This window comes from Leptosomus discolor, chromosome 2 (genome assembly GCF_034619465.1).
Source record: "Leptosomus discolor isolate bLepDis1 chromosome 2, bLepDis1.hap2, whole genome shotgun sequence".
Lineage (NCBI taxonomy): Eukaryota > Metazoa > Chordata > Aves > Leptosomiformes > Leptosomidae > Leptosomus > Leptosomus discolor.
The window spans coordinates 52,046,343-52,062,887 of NC_141392.1; the positions used below are offsets into that span (position 1 = coordinate 52,046,343).

General features: G+C 44.3%; 2 protein-coding genes across 2 annotated transcripts in view; one reads left to right on the forward strand and one right to left on the reverse strand.

Annotated features, from left to right (window-relative positions):
- AGPAT4 (1-acylglycerol-3-phosphate O-acyltransferase 4) overlaps nt 1-1,889 on the forward strand; it is a 60,710-nt gene extending 58,821 nt beyond the window's left edge. The window contains exon 8 of the mRNA XM_086461064.1: nt 1,798-1,889. Within this exon, the coding sequence (XP_086317190.1) occupies nt 1,798-1,889 (92 nt within the window). The remainder of the gene's footprint in view (nt 1-1,797) is intronic.
- Nucleotides 1,890-6,197: 4,308 nt separating this feature from the next.
- Nucleotides 6,198-16,545, reverse strand: part of MAP3K4 (mitogen-activated protein kinase kinase kinase 4) — a 73,560-nt gene continuing 63,212 nt past the window's right edge. Inside the window, exons 22-27 of the mRNA XM_086460408.1 lie at nt 16,384-16,500; nt 14,702-14,861; nt 8,291-8,413; nt 7,636-7,742; nt 7,254-7,433; nt 6,198-6,287 (exon numbers count right to left, since the gene is read on the reverse strand). Coding sequence (XP_086316534.1) covers nt 6,267-6,287; nt 7,254-7,433; nt 7,636-7,742; nt 8,291-8,413; nt 14,702-14,861; nt 16,384-16,500 — 708 coding nt within the window. The 3' untranslated portion in view covers nt 6,198-6,266. The remainder of the gene's footprint in view (nt 6,288-7,253; nt 7,434-7,635; nt 7,743-8,290; nt 8,414-14,701; nt 14,862-16,383; nt 16,501-16,545) is intronic.

A 16,545-nucleotide genomic window follows, 5' to 3' on the forward strand; every position in this document is an offset into this window, starting at 1 on the left:
CTGTGAACAGTCCCAGCTCGCTCAGCCTCTCCTCATGTGAAAGGTGCTCCCTCCACCCCCTTAACCATCGCTGTGGCCTTCACTGACCTTGCTCTAGTAGTTCCCTGTCTCTCATGTACTGGGGAGCCCAAACTGGACCCAGCACTCCAGATGTGCCTCACAAGTGGTGAGCAGGGGGAAGGATCATCTCCCTCGGCCTGTGGAAACACTCTTCCTAATCCAGCCCTAGGCAGCTTCCTCCTCCTTTCCCACAAGGGCCCACTGGTGTCTACCAGGAAACCTAGGTCCTTCTCTGCAGAGCTGCTTTCTAGCCTGTCTTCTGACCTACATAATATACTCAGCTTTTACAGGTTGCCTTACTTACAGCTATAACATTTGTCCAATAGTCCGTGCTCCACTCCAGAACAGATTGCTCGAGGCACAAGAGAGAAGCAGCTGTTTTAAAAAGTGATGGTTTTGCGTGGCTGATGTGGTAGCGCCAGGTTACAGCTGGACAAGCAAGCACAAGCGTAAAGCCAGGGCAGCACTGGTTACCAGCCCACAGCCTTCTCCCATGGCCGTGCTGAAGAGCAGCAGATGGCAGGACACAGGGTGTTGGATCAGCCCTGCTGTTGGCAGTTGATGCTTGGTGGTGCTGTGAAGCCTCTGGAGTCGCTGGGTAATCTCGGGCTCTGACCTGACCCTGAAGAGTCCTTTGGCTGGTGAGGAATTGTTCAGGGTCGTCTTGGAGAGGTGAAGACTGATGGGAATGAGACCCACGAGCATGGGTCCGATGGGAATGAATTTAGAGACCTCATAGGACCTTTTCATCATCAGTCAGGAAGAAACTGGGATTTGGAGGCGTAGGGGAGGTTCTTGGGTTTTGGGGTTTTTTTTGGTGTGGGTTTTTTTGGTGGTTTTTTTTGAAAAAGTGTTCTGAGCAGAGGCAAGGTGTTTGTGACTTCCAAGTAGTTTTAAGCCTGAAAGAAGCATGGCAGTTCTGGATATGTACAGTAGCTGAGCAGAAGTTTGGGGAATAATAGATTTTGGGCAGCTGAGCCCTTTAAAAAAAAACAAAACAAAACCAAAAGAAAGTGTGAGGGGAGGGGGTAAGTTGTATTTAACCTAAATAGTCACTTCAGGTGCTACAAATAAATAAATAAATAAAAATCTTGTGCATGGTGAATTATTACCACTAAATCAACTATAAGTCTTTCAAATTAACCTGCCCTCTTACAATGGATTATTTCATGAGCTGTAGTTAAAAAAATGCCACAACTTAGTACTTTTTTTTTTTTTTTTTTTTTTAAAAAATCAAGATCCGAAGTGCCCTTGCACTTGCTCGTGCTTTTCCAGGCATGGGGGCTGTGGAAAGCAAGCAGAATTCCCTTCCCCTGCCCCACCTCGCATGCAGATAGGTTAGTTCAGCTTGTCACTCAGCGCCTGGGAGGCAGGTGACAGCAGTGGCCCCAAAGCACCCCTGTTTCACAGCCAGCCTTGTCTGAGGTTCCACAAGGACATATGCCTGTGCCTCTCACCCCCGTGTTGGTTCATGTAGCCCCTTCCCGGCTGGTGGGAGCAGACGTGTCCGGCCCGAGGCCAGCGACCTTGGACCTTCCTTAATGAAAGACCTTGGGCAAAGTACTTGATACAGGGGTGTGGGGCGTGCCTTTCATCACAGGTCAAGTACGGGTGGTAAATGCTGTGCTGCTGTAAGGCTGAGAACGCTGTTAGTCTCTTTCAAAATGCTACACCTGTACGCACCTTCAGTCTTTCCCTGCAAGCAGCTTTTAACTTTATTTTTTTTTTATATTGCAGCTTCTGTTGGTGTCAGATGGATGATAGGCGTTACAGAAATTAACAAGGGCTCCACTTACGGCAACAATGACAACAAGCAGAAACAAAAGTAGTGTCTTCAGAGACTGCTTCAATCCAAAGGGAACAAATGCAACTTCTGAAAACTCTTAAGTGCGTATCATGGTCCTTGAAGTGAGATCAGCGGAAGGGTAGGCTGAGCGATTGCCATGCAGACCTGAATTTGTGCCCTGTTATTTTTCTCTGGGGGTTTGGGCTGGATGACACACTTGAAAAGATGCACGCCTTCATATACTCTCCATGACAGGTTTGCATTTGGTTGGTATGTTTTCCTGTAAAGAGTCTCAAGTTTTGAAGAAAAAAAATAAAATTCCAGTGGGCTTGTATGATGAGGCTCTACCTGGAAGCTAACCAGAGGTGCAGGCTTTCTCTCTCTTAACTTGCTCTAAGGAATGGATAAATGTCAGAAGATTGTTACAAGATGATTAAAATTGATAGTTGTGTAGATCACTCGTTAACAGTTTAACAACCATAATCTGTCGATGTTTAAATACAGTAGGATGCTCTGCTTGGTTATACCAGTAGTGGACTGAAGCAGAACTCCAGCAGGGTTCTTCTACATCTAGAACTTGTTCCCACCACGTGCACCACATGGGCCCTTTACAGCTTCATCCAGACCCCAGCTAAGGGCCCACTTTTGTTAGATCGGAGCCCTGCAAGAGCATAACCTGGAGTGGAATTTGGCCTTGTGGCCCGAGCAGAGCTACGTCACCCACTGCCGCATCCTTCCCCAGGCAACACAGCAGAGGGGTGGCTGAAAGCTGTAATTATTTTGAGAGTAAATGCCATTTACAGCTTGGAAAAACTGAGGTAATAAAATTCCTTTCAGCTTTAAACACCGATTAAAATCCTAGGCCTTCCTAACCATGGTGGACGCAAAACAACCGGGTATGTTGTAACTAAGTGATGCAAAGTTATTTGCATATTTGCCCATACTGCTGTGATCCAAATTAATCTGCTTGTCTGTCTTTTCTGATAAATTAGTTTATGTGGTGCCTCTTAACTGTCAGCCTGAGGTAATCGTTAAATTATCTTTTGCTTTTCTTTTGGGGAGAAGAGGGGAAGCAGGAAAGAGACTTAGGACAGTGGTACAGCTTGTGGCTGTCTGGCCTTGCTTTGACCCCCTTCCGAATTAAACAAACCTAGAATCAAGCTCCTTGGGAAAACTCTGTTGCGCTGACAGCCCTGTACTGTTTTCCAGGGCAGCCTCCTCTTGTTTTTAAACTTAAAGAGTTAAGGGTGTGCAAGTTACTGAAAAGAGGTTGGCAGGGGGGTGAGGGGAATTACAACTGAAAAAACCCCAATCTTTTAAAACCCAAGCAGTGGGGATTATGATTGGCACTTTCAATGATGGTACATTTTCATGGCACACAGGACTAAACCCCAGCAATCTAGGAATGAAGGGCCTGTGTGTGCCTAGAGAAGAAAGTGAGCAGTCTTAGTTCTAGCAGCTGGTATGAAAACCATTTCTCTCTTCCTATAATAAAAAAGTGAGGCCAGAAGCGAGAGGGGCTAATACAACAGAATATGACTCGTTCCATGAAATACGCATTTGCTGTTCAGTACATCAGATCATCTAGAAACTGGTCTTTTCAAGATGCAGCACCTAAGGAGTGGGTGTAGCAGTGCTTTTAGCATGGGGCTGTAAGTAAAGGTCTTTCTTTGAGAGTCTTGTGAGAGGGGAGGCGGTAAAATGTACAGCGTGAAGGAAGGAACAGGGGCTAGTTTGGGGGGCTGTTTTCCCCACCAGTCTTGTGTACACCTGCATTCCCTATGGTCTGAAGCTTTCTGGAACAGGGAAACATACACAGGCTTTAGTTTAGTTTTTCAACACATGAAATAGAGCCTGAGATAAGAAAATATTGCCATGCTCGTAAAGCTGTGCTTCATTAAATAAAGCACGTGCCCTACACTCTATTTGCTAAAACAGTCTTTAACAGTGGAAAACTTGAGTATTATAGCCTGGAGTAGTGGCCGAAGGTCCAGCTCTCCCATAGTAATGCATCGGGCATGTTAGTGAGCCAGGCCTGAAGACATTGTACACAAGACTCTGCAAACGGGTGAGGGCGGGAGAGAAGAAAGATCTCCCAAGCTGGCATTTTACTGTAAACCTTACCTGGCAGATACAGGGGGGCTTTTCTCAGGGTGGCAGAATGAACCCCTAGATGCAGGGGTGAGTACTTCTGAGCAGCAAATAGAAATTCATGTAGTGATGGAGTCTAGCTTTTTTGTCTTTTTTTAAAGAGCCACTGATAGAACATGCTGGTAGGGAGACATTTAACATTCCTTACGAATCGTAGGCCTTTCCTCTCCAACTGCATGCAGCACCACTTCTCCCAGAGGAAAATACCAAACATGTAAATACTTCTGAAAGCGTATTTAGACTATTTCATACCCATTTCCCTAGGACCAACCCTTAGAACAGGCTGAGGGTCAAACACACCACTCCTGGATCCGTCCTCCCAAGCACCTGTAGAAGTCCCAGCGCACAAGGACTGCACCACTGGGCCCTTCCAGCGTTCACTGGCAAACAGAGAAAGCTTCGTGGTACTTGCCAAAGTTAAACTAGTCCAGTTCACTGTATTAAAAGAATGACATATGTCATTAGGAAGCAGTGTTTGCCCCTCGTCCCCACAAGCAACTGTACGTTCTACAACTGCCTTAACAACAGTAGTCTTAACGTTTGTTTATACAAAAATAAAAGTATAAAAAGCTGTCGTGCAGTGAATGTGTTTTCTTTTGGTCGGCAACACCGAACTAGCAACAGTTTATTTTTCACCTTTTTTCTGACTCCTGAAAGCTGTCTGCAGTTCCTGTTTGTGTACCAGGGCACCTGAAACAAGGCAAGTGAGGACACAAACCGCTCAGATACTTCCGATATGCCACAAAGTGAAGCACACAGCAGGCCGGGGGGGGCACTTTAAAAACTTTCACAGTCTGTTGCTGAGGATGACAATGTACCTCCCCTCCTCTCATAACTAAAGAGAAGGGAAAGTCTTTGTTTAAATTCAGCATTGTAGTTTTTGAGAACCCAGATACACTGTGCTTGTGACCTGCCCCGTGAGGCTCGTGCTTTTCTAGATTTAAATGTCAGATTTCGTGATATCTTCTCAGCTGCTAAAAGCTACCCCACACCTGTAACAAACCAAGGATTTGTGGATTAAGAGCGGAGACATGACTTTAGAATAAAGCCAAATATTAAAAGCAAGTTCTACTGCTTTATAAATTACTCATTTTAAGGTCTAAAGCTATTCTAACAAGAATACACAAACTTGCACTTAATGCTTACCAGTAACAGGTTTAAGTAAGTCATCTGTAACAGCAAGTCAAACAAAATAATTGCACTAGATCCAGTGTTGCAGACTCTTCCTTCTAATTGCTAACCAATTCTAGCCTTTCTCCATTTCCTGAGACGGACGACAACTGGGGGGGTGGTGAGGAAATCAAAGCCCAGGATCAGAAATCAGTTTTAAAAATCTAACAGTAAGTTCTTGGTTTTGCCCACCCAAGAATAACCTTAACCGCGTCTCCTCTTGGTCCCAGAACTGCCATGCAGACCGCTCCCCCTCTGCAGTACTGGCATTCAAGAAGAAAGTTATTTCAGACCACGACTCTACCCCTAATGTAACGGGCAGTGTCAGGAGTTGCCCATCACCTCAGGAGAGGACGAAGGGGGGGACCTTAATGCTATTATATCTGTTGTGTTGGAAGTGTCTTGCGCTGCGTGTCTTGAGCTTGACAAAGCATTGACTACTACAATAGAGGAGAGGCTTACTCCAGGTGGGTTAGCTTAGCAGTCTTCAACAAGGTTGGACAAAAGCGTAAAATGTGACACAACCCCACATACTTATTTCCAGAAGAAAAACCCTTCACCAGCAATTCCTAAAATAAACCATTTATTGAGAAAAAACTTTTTTTAAAATTTCATTAATCAGCCTTGTGCATAACAAATCTGAAGCTTGCCAAAAAACAAATAAACAAAAAAACCCAGTAAAAGTTCACAGTCAGTGCACTCAACAAACAGATTAAAAAACAAGGTCCATAACGCCTGGTAACACTACAGCATTTTTCTGAACCTAAAGAGTTCAAAAAATACTACATATTAACATTACAGTTCTCAATCAAATGAGAAACAGGAGAAAGAACAAAAAAAAGGTATGGTCCATATACAGTAGTAATGGCACTTTCACTGAAACATGCAGCTTCTTCCAACTTGCGGACACCGTCACATGAGCAACATGTGCCAAGTAAAACATACAGGAGCAGCAGAGAAAGTGACGCTTGTCACTTGTGCAGTCTTCGTAAGTTCGACTTTTATACTGTTTCTCAGCACAGTCTTTATGTAAATATTACATACAGTAGTGATTAAAAGATACCTTGCCAGAATAAAAAAGGCCAGAGATTGAATAACTTCATTCTTCATCTGTGCAAACCTGTGAAGGGACAGAAGGCACTTAATTAACTGTCTCCCTACTGCAGCAAGGTGACCGCAGCTCAGCTGCCTCAGCACCTTCATCAAACAGCTCTGAAGCTTTCTTCTGTCTCCCTTGTCACACAGAGAATGAATCACAAGTGTTTGTATGTGGACACCGATGTTCCCACCGTCCCCATGCAGCACTCGTGTGCCTAAAGCTGCGTTCTGCCTCTGTGACGGACGGGATCTGGCTACAGCTGCACTCACGAGAGGGACGGGTATGGTGACCCCAAACACGGTTACTGAACCAGAATACCAAAGTGAACAACTTTATGCTGGAAAGTGGGACAGAATTCAATAACCTACCGTGCTCCTACTTCTTCAGAAAAGAAGTTACTAATACACCCAAATTTTGGCTGCGAACATTTGCCTATTCTGTGAGCAAAGAATCAAACCACAGTTCATGCAAGAACTGCCGACTGTGGTGCCAACTGACAGATAAACATCCAATATGAATTTGATGTTGAGTATGAACTTAAAAGGAAAGCAGACCCGTGCACTGAAGGATGGCAGCGTTCTCAAGCATGTGCTTGTTCCGCTTTTTATGGCGGGGACCCTTCTCTCTCTAGTACCGCAGCCTGTGCACATGTACGCGCTGAAGTTTTAGGCACAGAGCCCTTTGGATCCAGTTAACTACCACCGAGTAGAAGCTTGACAACTCAATGCATAAAGATGATGCATCTCAAAACAGCAGTGAAAGTTTATTGCATGGTGCACACCAGGTTCCTTTAGTCAAATGTTTACTAGCAAACTTCACATGTGCTTCTGAGAAGTTGCCAAAGCTTGCTTTCTGGACAGCATCAACTTGATACCAGCCTCCCACCGTGACACAAAGCCCTGCAGCACAGCTGCAAACGATGAAGCCAACTAAAAGCTGTTTCTGATTCCCACCTACGATCTTTGTAGCCAAAGCTGCGAGACAAACCTTGACAAAAGGATGATCGAGGAGCTGGCTGGCTGTCCACCTCATCTTTGGGTCACTTTCCAGGCAGTGGCAAAGGAAGTCTTTCCCTTCTGGGCTCACTTTGTCAGGAATAGGAGGTTTATGACCCATCCCCACTTTATACATGATCTGGAAGTTGTGCTCGTATTCGTGCCAAGGCCTCTGCAACAGGTAACAGCATTGCTAAGTGCCAGGTTTAGTGAGAAACCTGCTATCCAACAGCGCATATAGTTCTGTACCCCAGGAAGCTAAAAACCACCCCAGCACTTGCAGACTGAAGTATGACAAATTGCTGGGAGTGAGACCAGACTTTGCAGAGAAACTAAGAAGATTCTGCGCTCGTTCCGTGCACGGAACAACCTACCTTGCCGGTGACCATCTCTATAACAACACAGCCCAGGCTCCAGATGTCGGCTGCACGTCCGTGCCCTTCTCCTTTAGCTCTAGTAATCACTTCTGGAGCCATGTACGCTTTGAAACAACACACACGACGTCATGAGTTCATACAGCAGAAGGAACAGTATACATTAAGTGATTAACTGGGCAAACCAAATGCTTTTTGATATATCTGTAATGAATTACCGCTCGGCTTTTCTTGCTAAGTTTTGTCATTTGCTGGCTTCTTGTTCTTTGAGACATTTGCAGTATAACTGTCTTTCAGTCTGAAAAGTGATAGTGAAAATGCTGGTACAGTACATGCTTTCAGTTATTTTCATTTTCTGAAAACAAATTAAGCAGCTGTTCAGTAAGAACAGTACTCTTTCAGTAAGGCTGCAAAGACACAACCCCAGAAAACACAAGTTCCAGCATCTTTATAGTTACCAGACAAATACAGTTTTCTCTCTCCAGTTACACCAGTCACTGATTGTTTTGGCTTCGGGATGTAAAGCACATCTAACTAGCTACAGTAAAATCAAGTTTCCCTAAAACACATCATTTTACTCCAGCCCAGACTTTTGGCAAAAGTATCTTCTTTTATGGTAACTGGACAAGTATCTGCCTAGCACACGCTTCCTTACCTGCAGTCCCCAAAGTACTGTTCACTTCTCCGGGCATTGTCTGGGTGTTGTTCTTCAGTTTCACTGAGCAGCCAAAGTCTCCTAGTTTAATCAGTCCGGATGAGGTAAGAAAGATGTTGGCTCCTAGGAAACACAACGAAAACCAGTAACGGTTGTTAAGCTACTGCTGAATTGAGGAATGAGGAGGGCTTCTCTATACACTCTTGGAAGTTACACAGTAGGTAACAGCTCAGTTTCGCACTTAGATCTTTACCTGTGGATTAAGCGTGGAATATGATAGCATTTGAGATGTTCCCCATAGGGTACATCCCCATTAGCCAATGGGATTTTTGGTGGGTTTTTGTTAACACTAAATGTACTGGAAATTGACAACAAGAAGTGTTCAAAACAAAGCAGTACAGCGGGCAAACTCATCAGCTTTCCATACATGCGCATTACGAGAATTCTCCAGGAATTTATGAATTCCAGTGCTTATCCTTGTGAGCGTTGCACTGCGAAAAACCGCCCATCCTTAAGGAGCTTCCTGGCAGAGGCCACTGCTGCGTACCTCTCACTAGCCATCCTTCGGTTCTGCGGAGTCGAGACAGGTGATACCATAGAGCTGCGTCGACTTGCAGAGTGGAGCTTACAGCGTTTTGTTACGTGTACGACCAAATGCCCACTCCCACTGTGCTCTAACTCTGGAAGAATTTCTGTTACAGTTACTGTTACAACAGCTGGCCACTCTGCCAGCTGACACCGGAAAAAATTTGCCCTAGCACAGCTGAAGATCTCCAAGGGGAATCCGCAGTTGGCTTCCAGGCACTTGCTCTACACAACACTGCAAACAAGCCAGCCAAGCGGTTTTGATAACCAGTGGTTTTCTCTCGTTCAGCATCCTGCCAAAACACGCGTTGACAGCCAGCAGGAAACAGGTAGAGCAGCAGCAGCAGCTCACTGTGCGCGTCAGGCCAAACCCTGGATTCTGCAGCTATCACAATGAAACCACAAGTAGGTCGCAGGAGTCACCTGGCAGAAATACAGCTTCAGCTGTGCTCTCTCTTCAAGACGAATGGTTTGCACAGAACAAAACTGCCTGCCTGCTCTAGGAGTAGGCAAATGTTGGGGACTTTGTTACAGGTAGCCTTTTGCCATTTCACACAGATTCTTTCACAAATGGCTTGTCTGAATACAACCTTCAAAAGCTTCTCACTTTTGTTCCACCTTCAACATAGATCAGTGCAGGAATTCTTGGCTGCTCCTCCTTTGTGTTATGTTCTCTTAGTTAATGAATTTCTCCGGTTCGCTTGGCTGGGCATCCCCAAGATATTAATGGAAAATAAAAAGAGTCCTCAAGAAGCTCAAGTCAAAAAAAGGCAGTGCAGGTCAATGATGCCAAAACCCTGCCCGTTTCTCAAAGGGCTTCTGTAGCTACTATGAGAATGCCTGATAACTAAAGCAAGATTTATTTAGTCCAAGAGGTGTTCCACAGAACTGCACTATAAAAGGGGGAGAGAAATCGTTAACAGAAATAAATTCCAATCTTTAATTACTGGAGACTTTTTACAAGTTCTGACAGAAGAATTAACTTCCAGTGAATACAACTCTTCTGTACATTGTGTCTAAGTTTTCCACCCCTGGCATTCAGGTGCCTGCTCCTACTCAGGATCAGAATTCTTTGTCTGGGTTCTGCAGTTTGTCATCAGAGGGACATACGTGTCCAGAGTCACCCTGCAATCACAGGCATGTGCAACGGAGCTGGGCGCACCATCCATCCCTCAGCTCCTTGAATGAAAGAGAATCCAGACACACACCAAAGCAGTACAAGGGGTAACTCGATGGGACACTAAATATGGGCAATGCATTAGAAGAGTGACAGTTACTCCACAGCAACTTTTTCCTTTCAACTACTGCCCACAGCTTTGCTTTTCCTAAAGATTTTCAAGCGATTACTTATATAGAAAGCAGGTGCGCTTAGCCCCCACAAAGAGCTCAGGAAAAATGGCCATCACTAGCAAACACTCTTATAAGGATGTTTTGGAAACCAATGTTCCTGCTCCTCAAGAAAGCAACATGCAAATTTCATGGAAGGCTACAAAGTGGTTTCTCACTACTGCAGTGGGTGGACACTGGCAGAGCTGAAGTGCAACCATCTCTCTTCTGACTGAATCTAAAGCTATTGTAACAGTTTGGTTTAATACAGCTCAGAACCTACTTACAAGGCCCTTCAAAATCAAGTTTGTCCCTCTAAAAAAAAAAGTAGTAACAATTCAGCATAAATGTTACTGGGAAAGCTCCTCTGAGCCTTTGTCCCGAAAGCACCCGGAGCTGTCAAATGGAACAAAGCAATGAACCAAAGTTTCACCATGATGAAAGAGACAGCACTTCAAGACTCGTGTTGCTGACACTTTCTGCCAGCTGAATAAGCTTCCACTGATGCGTTGTCTGCTGGAGCCTCTGTTTCGTAAGCCGCTTGGTATCTGCTCCAGAGACCAAGACCAAACTCCAGAAGGAGTCTTTAAAAAAGGGTCTCCATGTTAGATGAAACCTACACAGAATCCAGCAGGACCTGGGTAAGAGAACAGGAGATACAAGGGCAGTACTTTGAGGGTGCTCGATGCTTTTTACCTGTGGCAGTTAAGGCTACTGCGAATGTAACAGAATTCCTACCACATCTGCATGGTTAATAAGCAAAATAAAACTGGAGACTGTGGCCAAAACAGCACAAAGGCACAGCACACCCATCTGTTCCTTCTCTCCTCCTACACGTACTCTATCGAAAGCATCTTCATTGGAGGTACCTGGCAGAGGCAAGAGGCAGCCCAGTGCTGCACAGCCCTACTGCCATTTGTACCACAGGATCTTCTGGGCAGGCTGCAAAGAGCAAGTGCTGAAAGCCATGCCCTCACTAAAAAAACCAAGAGCTGTGACCCAAGGCATTTAAACTGAAGGTTCACACCCCGTATCCCTGTGCCAAGTCAGCCCCGTACTAAGCTCAGTGAAATCTGCACTCGCGTGATACGCCAAAGGTGCTGGGGTAAATACCGTGAGTCCGAGCAGCAGTACCAAAAGCCCTGCTAAAGACTGGGGCATAATTCCACAAAGAGGGCCAGCTCATAGACATTCCTCAGCCAGTACTTCAAGCAGTGCAGCAGGTAAATTCATTCAAGAAACAAGCAGGCCAAATGCTACTCTTTGAGGAGAACAATCAGCTTTAGCATCCTCTTCTCTTTAAAAAAGGGTGGCACATGCCCGTAGTCTCCTGTTGAACAGCCTTCTGTCTCTTGTTGAACGGCCTTCCTTCCCCTGTGCTCATCATGAAGACATGAAGGCAGGAATAGCAGAAATTCTGAGAGAGCTGACAACAAAGTTAACAGGAGTTAACCTTTTGATGAAGACTCCCTGGGCCTTCAGAGTCTCATTCACAGCTTTCTGATTCACTGAAGCTTCAGATACAATCCCTTCACTTTCTGTATTCGTTCCGAAAATGCAATCGGAGCACTCCTCAGGAATATGCCCTTCCCTCCCAGAGAGAAAGCACCAAGCATGACCTCAGTGATTAATTCTTGGCAACTCGGCACTTGCGAGACCACACTTGGAGCGCTGTGTCTTGTTTTTGGGCTCCCCAGTACAAGACAGACATTGACATACTGGAGCAAACCCAGCAGAAGGGCATCAAGATGGTCAGAGGGCTGGTGCACACAATGTACAAGGAGAGGCTGAGAGCTTTTACTTGAAGAAGGGAAGACTGGAGGGGTGGGGGGAATTTATTGCTGTTTTCAGCTGTGTAATGGGAAGATATCAAGAGCACGGAAACAGACTTTTTCCTTAAGGGCACACTATGAAAGGATATGGGGCAACGGACGCAAATGGCAACCTCTGCAAATTCCAGGGAGGTTTCAGGAAAAAGTTTTTCACAATGGGGATAGGTCAGTCATTGGGCCAGGGCCCAGGGAACAGGGAATCCCCATCCCTGGAGATACTCATAACTCAACTGAACAAAGTCCTGAGCAGTCTGACCCAATCTGACATTCGATCTGATGCTGAGGTTGGCCCTGTTTTACACAGAGGGCTCAGATAGAGATGATCAGAGGCTCCTTTCAGCATTACACATTCCAGCATTACATATTCCATCATTCTCTATCATGGAGCAGAACAGCTTCCTTGCAAAAAGTGAAGTAATTCTAACTGAGGAATCTGGGCTTAGCCACAGGGGTTAAAATCCAATGCCCAGGATAGAGATTAAAAAAAAAAAACCAACACTATCCCAGAAGACTTAGTCACCTGCTACATACTAGACCAACTGCTTTACACACTGATGCAGACTAATCAAAACTAGAGCAGCCAAGTGTAACAACCAGCCAACACCACCCTCAGTTTGCTCTGACAACCACGGGTTGAAAAACGATTCCAGGCAGCCATGTCTTGCTTCATCTTTTACACTCATAGAACTGGATGCCATAATAGCATCTGAAGGACAATGGTGACACTAGTGGACACTACTCACCAAAAGAATTTTTGAGCACAAGGTACTTGCAGACACCAACTGCAGGACATGTATAAACAATTACTCTAAGAACTGGTAATCTGCTGCTGAAAGAAACATGTTCAGTGACATTCAGTAAACTGGCTACGAGAGTGCGATCTGATGGTGAGCTTTACGTAGGAAAGCAGTTTTAACAGTCTGAATGACGTTATTATCATTCTTCCCTATCAGAAAAATAAGAGCACCTGACTTCAGAAGAGCTCAAAGTTAAACCAGAGTTTTCTTCACTGCTGTTAGCCTGAAAACTTGGGGATGCAGTGTTAGCATAAAAGGAGAGAGAGCAAGAGACTTCCAATGTAACATCAGGCATTCTTTATAAAAATACTCTCTGTAGTCTGTCTTCTTATTCTGACCTTAAGTTTCGGGAAGGTCTATACACAGATGCGTCTGCAGTGACCCTCTGCAGTTTATTGCTGCTGTTATTCTCAAGAACACCCCAACGTTTGGTATGAGGAGCCTGTTGCAACAGAAATGCCCTCAAATAACACAGCATTACAGTTCTGTTAAACAGCTCTTCTCCCTTCCCTGCATCTCCCTGATGAGAGGAAGGCCTATTCGGAAACATATCCGGAAATGAGCAATGACACTGAGCAGCACAAAAGAAATCCCTGTCAGCCAGCCTTGGATTTTGATCACAATGAGCTTCCAGGAGAGCATAATTCAGCTAAGCGGAACCTGGATACGGAATGATCAAGTAAAGGGCAAGGAGGGCACTGTGAAAAGCACGGAGGAAAATCCACAACTGGAGAGAAACCTTTGGTCAGGAAGGAGAACCAGAAAAGGCAAGACTGCTGGGGAATGGGAGTGAGGGAAAGTGTTTTCTAGGAAAAAAAGCCAAAACTGACTCAAGAGTGGCCTACCTGGGTGGGAGGCCTCTGGATCGTAGATAGTTCTTTTCCCAAATGAGAAGCACGAGGCCAAAGGACCAAGAGCAACTGGGAACCTCCTACACTGCTGCGGTGATTCAAAACCCTGTGAGCAAGAGGGACATCGTTGCAAGAGGGACACCCCAGCATCGTTGGGTTGCACTGCCTTGTCATAAAAGGAGCACTCGCAGGGCATACTGCGTGCACTGTTTCCCCTACCTTCTGTTAAGTTTCTGCCACAGGTGAGCAAAATATGCCAGACTAACAAAACCAAGATAACTTAGACATGGAGGATGTTCTTGGAAGGTGCAGGAAAAGAAAAGTGAATGTGAAATGTGGACTGACACCGGGTGCCTTAAGCGAATGCCAAAACCAACCCCCCCTTCAGTTACTGTAGTTCCAATCTGCTCATTTTGTAAGCAAAAGCTGAGAGCCAGGCATGAGTAGATAAATGTATGGCAAAAAAACCACTAGATATGTAATTTTACCATATCCCTTTAACTTCTTCTAACAAGGCTTTTATTACTACGTTTAATCAACCATTCATCTGAAATCCTACAACTCTTCTGGAAAATGGGATTCACAAGGAAAGGTTCTGATGAACAACTCCAGCACTGTACACTGCTTGTCGGCTCCCAGAAAACACAACTGTTTCTTGCACAGATGAAAGAAAACCAGCATTACATAACTTAGTATATTAGTACTAGAAATAAAAGGACCAAAATTTGAGTTTGGATGAATCCCCAATCTTAAAGTCTACAGAAACTATATAAACCATGGGCAGAATTTATGAGTTTGCAATGTCAACCGTGAACATTTTTTATGTTCTGCACTTAAAAAGGAGCACGTAACTTGCCAATAACTTGTAAATTGAAAACTGAAAAATGAGTGGAAGACTTTATGCACTTAATGGCTGAATAGATAATGTGAGCTAAATCTGCAAATATGGCCCCCATCACTCCCCCCCACCCTCGTCTACAACACTGAAACAACAACATTACCTTTTCTGGTTAACATTACCTTTAATGTCTCGATGAACAATACCATGTTCATGTAGTACATTGATAGCAATCGTGATTTGCTTTGAGTAGAGCCTAATGACATGCTCCTGAAGGCCCAGTTTTGATACCTCCTCCAGAGTGCCCTCATCACAGTACTCCATGAAGATGTACATTTCTTCCTGTTGTGGGAACCAAACCGGATTTCATTGTTTTTGTTTTGTTTTTGTTTAAACACTGAATTAGGATCAAGTTTTCCTTCCATCCTTCATTGTTTGTGAAAAAAGTAATGGAGGTATCATGTAATGTTTTAATGGAAGTATGTCTTACCATAGAATACCTAATAAATCATCTCTTCAGAACTCTAGTCTCTTGGGCATGCTTCAACCTAATATATTCTATTGCACAACTATGGAAAAATCTCTGCTACATGTCCATCTGCATCATTTCTATGGAACCTGATACAATTTGGTCACATAAAATACGTTACTTTGGCATCAACCAAAAAGCACTTTGGAAATCTTGTAGGTATATTATGCAGAAATACAAAAAGATCCTTTGCATATTTAGAAAAAAAGGCAAAATGATGTTTTGGGCTTGTGTGTTTTGGGGTTGTTTGTGGGGTTTTTTTATCTCTCCCAGTTCCTGCAATATCATGTGTTGATTTCTTGGGGAGGGCAAGTTTTTTATTGCTGTCTGTGGCTTGAATAAGCATGCCAACTCTAACTTAGTTTAAGGAAAAGTTAGGTTCTTGTTGCCTTTCTGTCTCAAAGCCCAGCTAATTTCAGACAGACTTAATTACTACAAAAAGATGGCAAAGACTCTAAACTCTTAGAACTAGCCTGAGAAACCAATGACCCAGTGGCACAGACACCCAAAGCTATGTCCCCAAGTAAAGAAAAGCAGACAGAAAGCAGCCTTTGTCCCCTTCTAAACCAGCAATGGGTCAGCAAATCAACCCACTCCTACTGAGCAAATCAGTCAAAACCACACAGTGCTTTCCAGTCAGGCAGGCACCAGGTGTCCTGTTCCCTGCCCACCTCACTGGGTAGGGATACAGGAGGGACCTGAGACTCGCAGGGGGAGGTGAGAAGGGCATGTAGGAAGCAGAGCGTGCTAAAAAGTAGGGTTTCTTAGCACACAACTCTGGAATCCAACTCCCTAAGAAAACCAGTCTTCATTAGTTCTGCTGCTCAAGCAAGAAAATTGGGTTTTCCTTCTGAAGAGATGCTGCTGCATTCCAAAAGATCTGCTGCTTTAAGATACTTGGCTGGCATCAAGATTTAAATGCCAGTACAAATTTTTTCCAGGAATCAACAAGATACTGGTACAACCTTTGCTGCTAACAGGGAAAGGGTTTAGGCTGTCTAGTCTCTATTCTGCACACAAAAGTTACCATACCATGTATGACACAGCTTGCTTTTAGAACAGTTAAATGGAGCAGCAGCACAGAATAGCTCCAGCACTACTCACTCTCTTCGCTTACTGTGAACCTTCCCTGTTTATGTACCAGTTAAAAAAAAATTTCTCCGAACTATGTTTCAGAGATCTCAACATTCAGAGGAAAAAAGACACACTGCAACTCACAGAGATACCCAGACAATAAGCTAAACTAGAATGTCCTCAAGTAAAACCTCCAGGATCCAAAGCTTCTTAAAATTTTCTCTCTGCCCTAAAAAAAAGCCCCAATTTATGTTTTCTTACCCTGTGAAGCTCCACACCAAAATAACGAACAAGATTAGGGTGTTTGATGCCTTCAAAAATCTTCAGCTCATCGGCTGTTTCTTTGATGGTTTTGTGATCATTAGGTTGAAATCTTATCTGCAAGAAAGATTTTTCATTACTTTGCCACTATTCCAAATTACT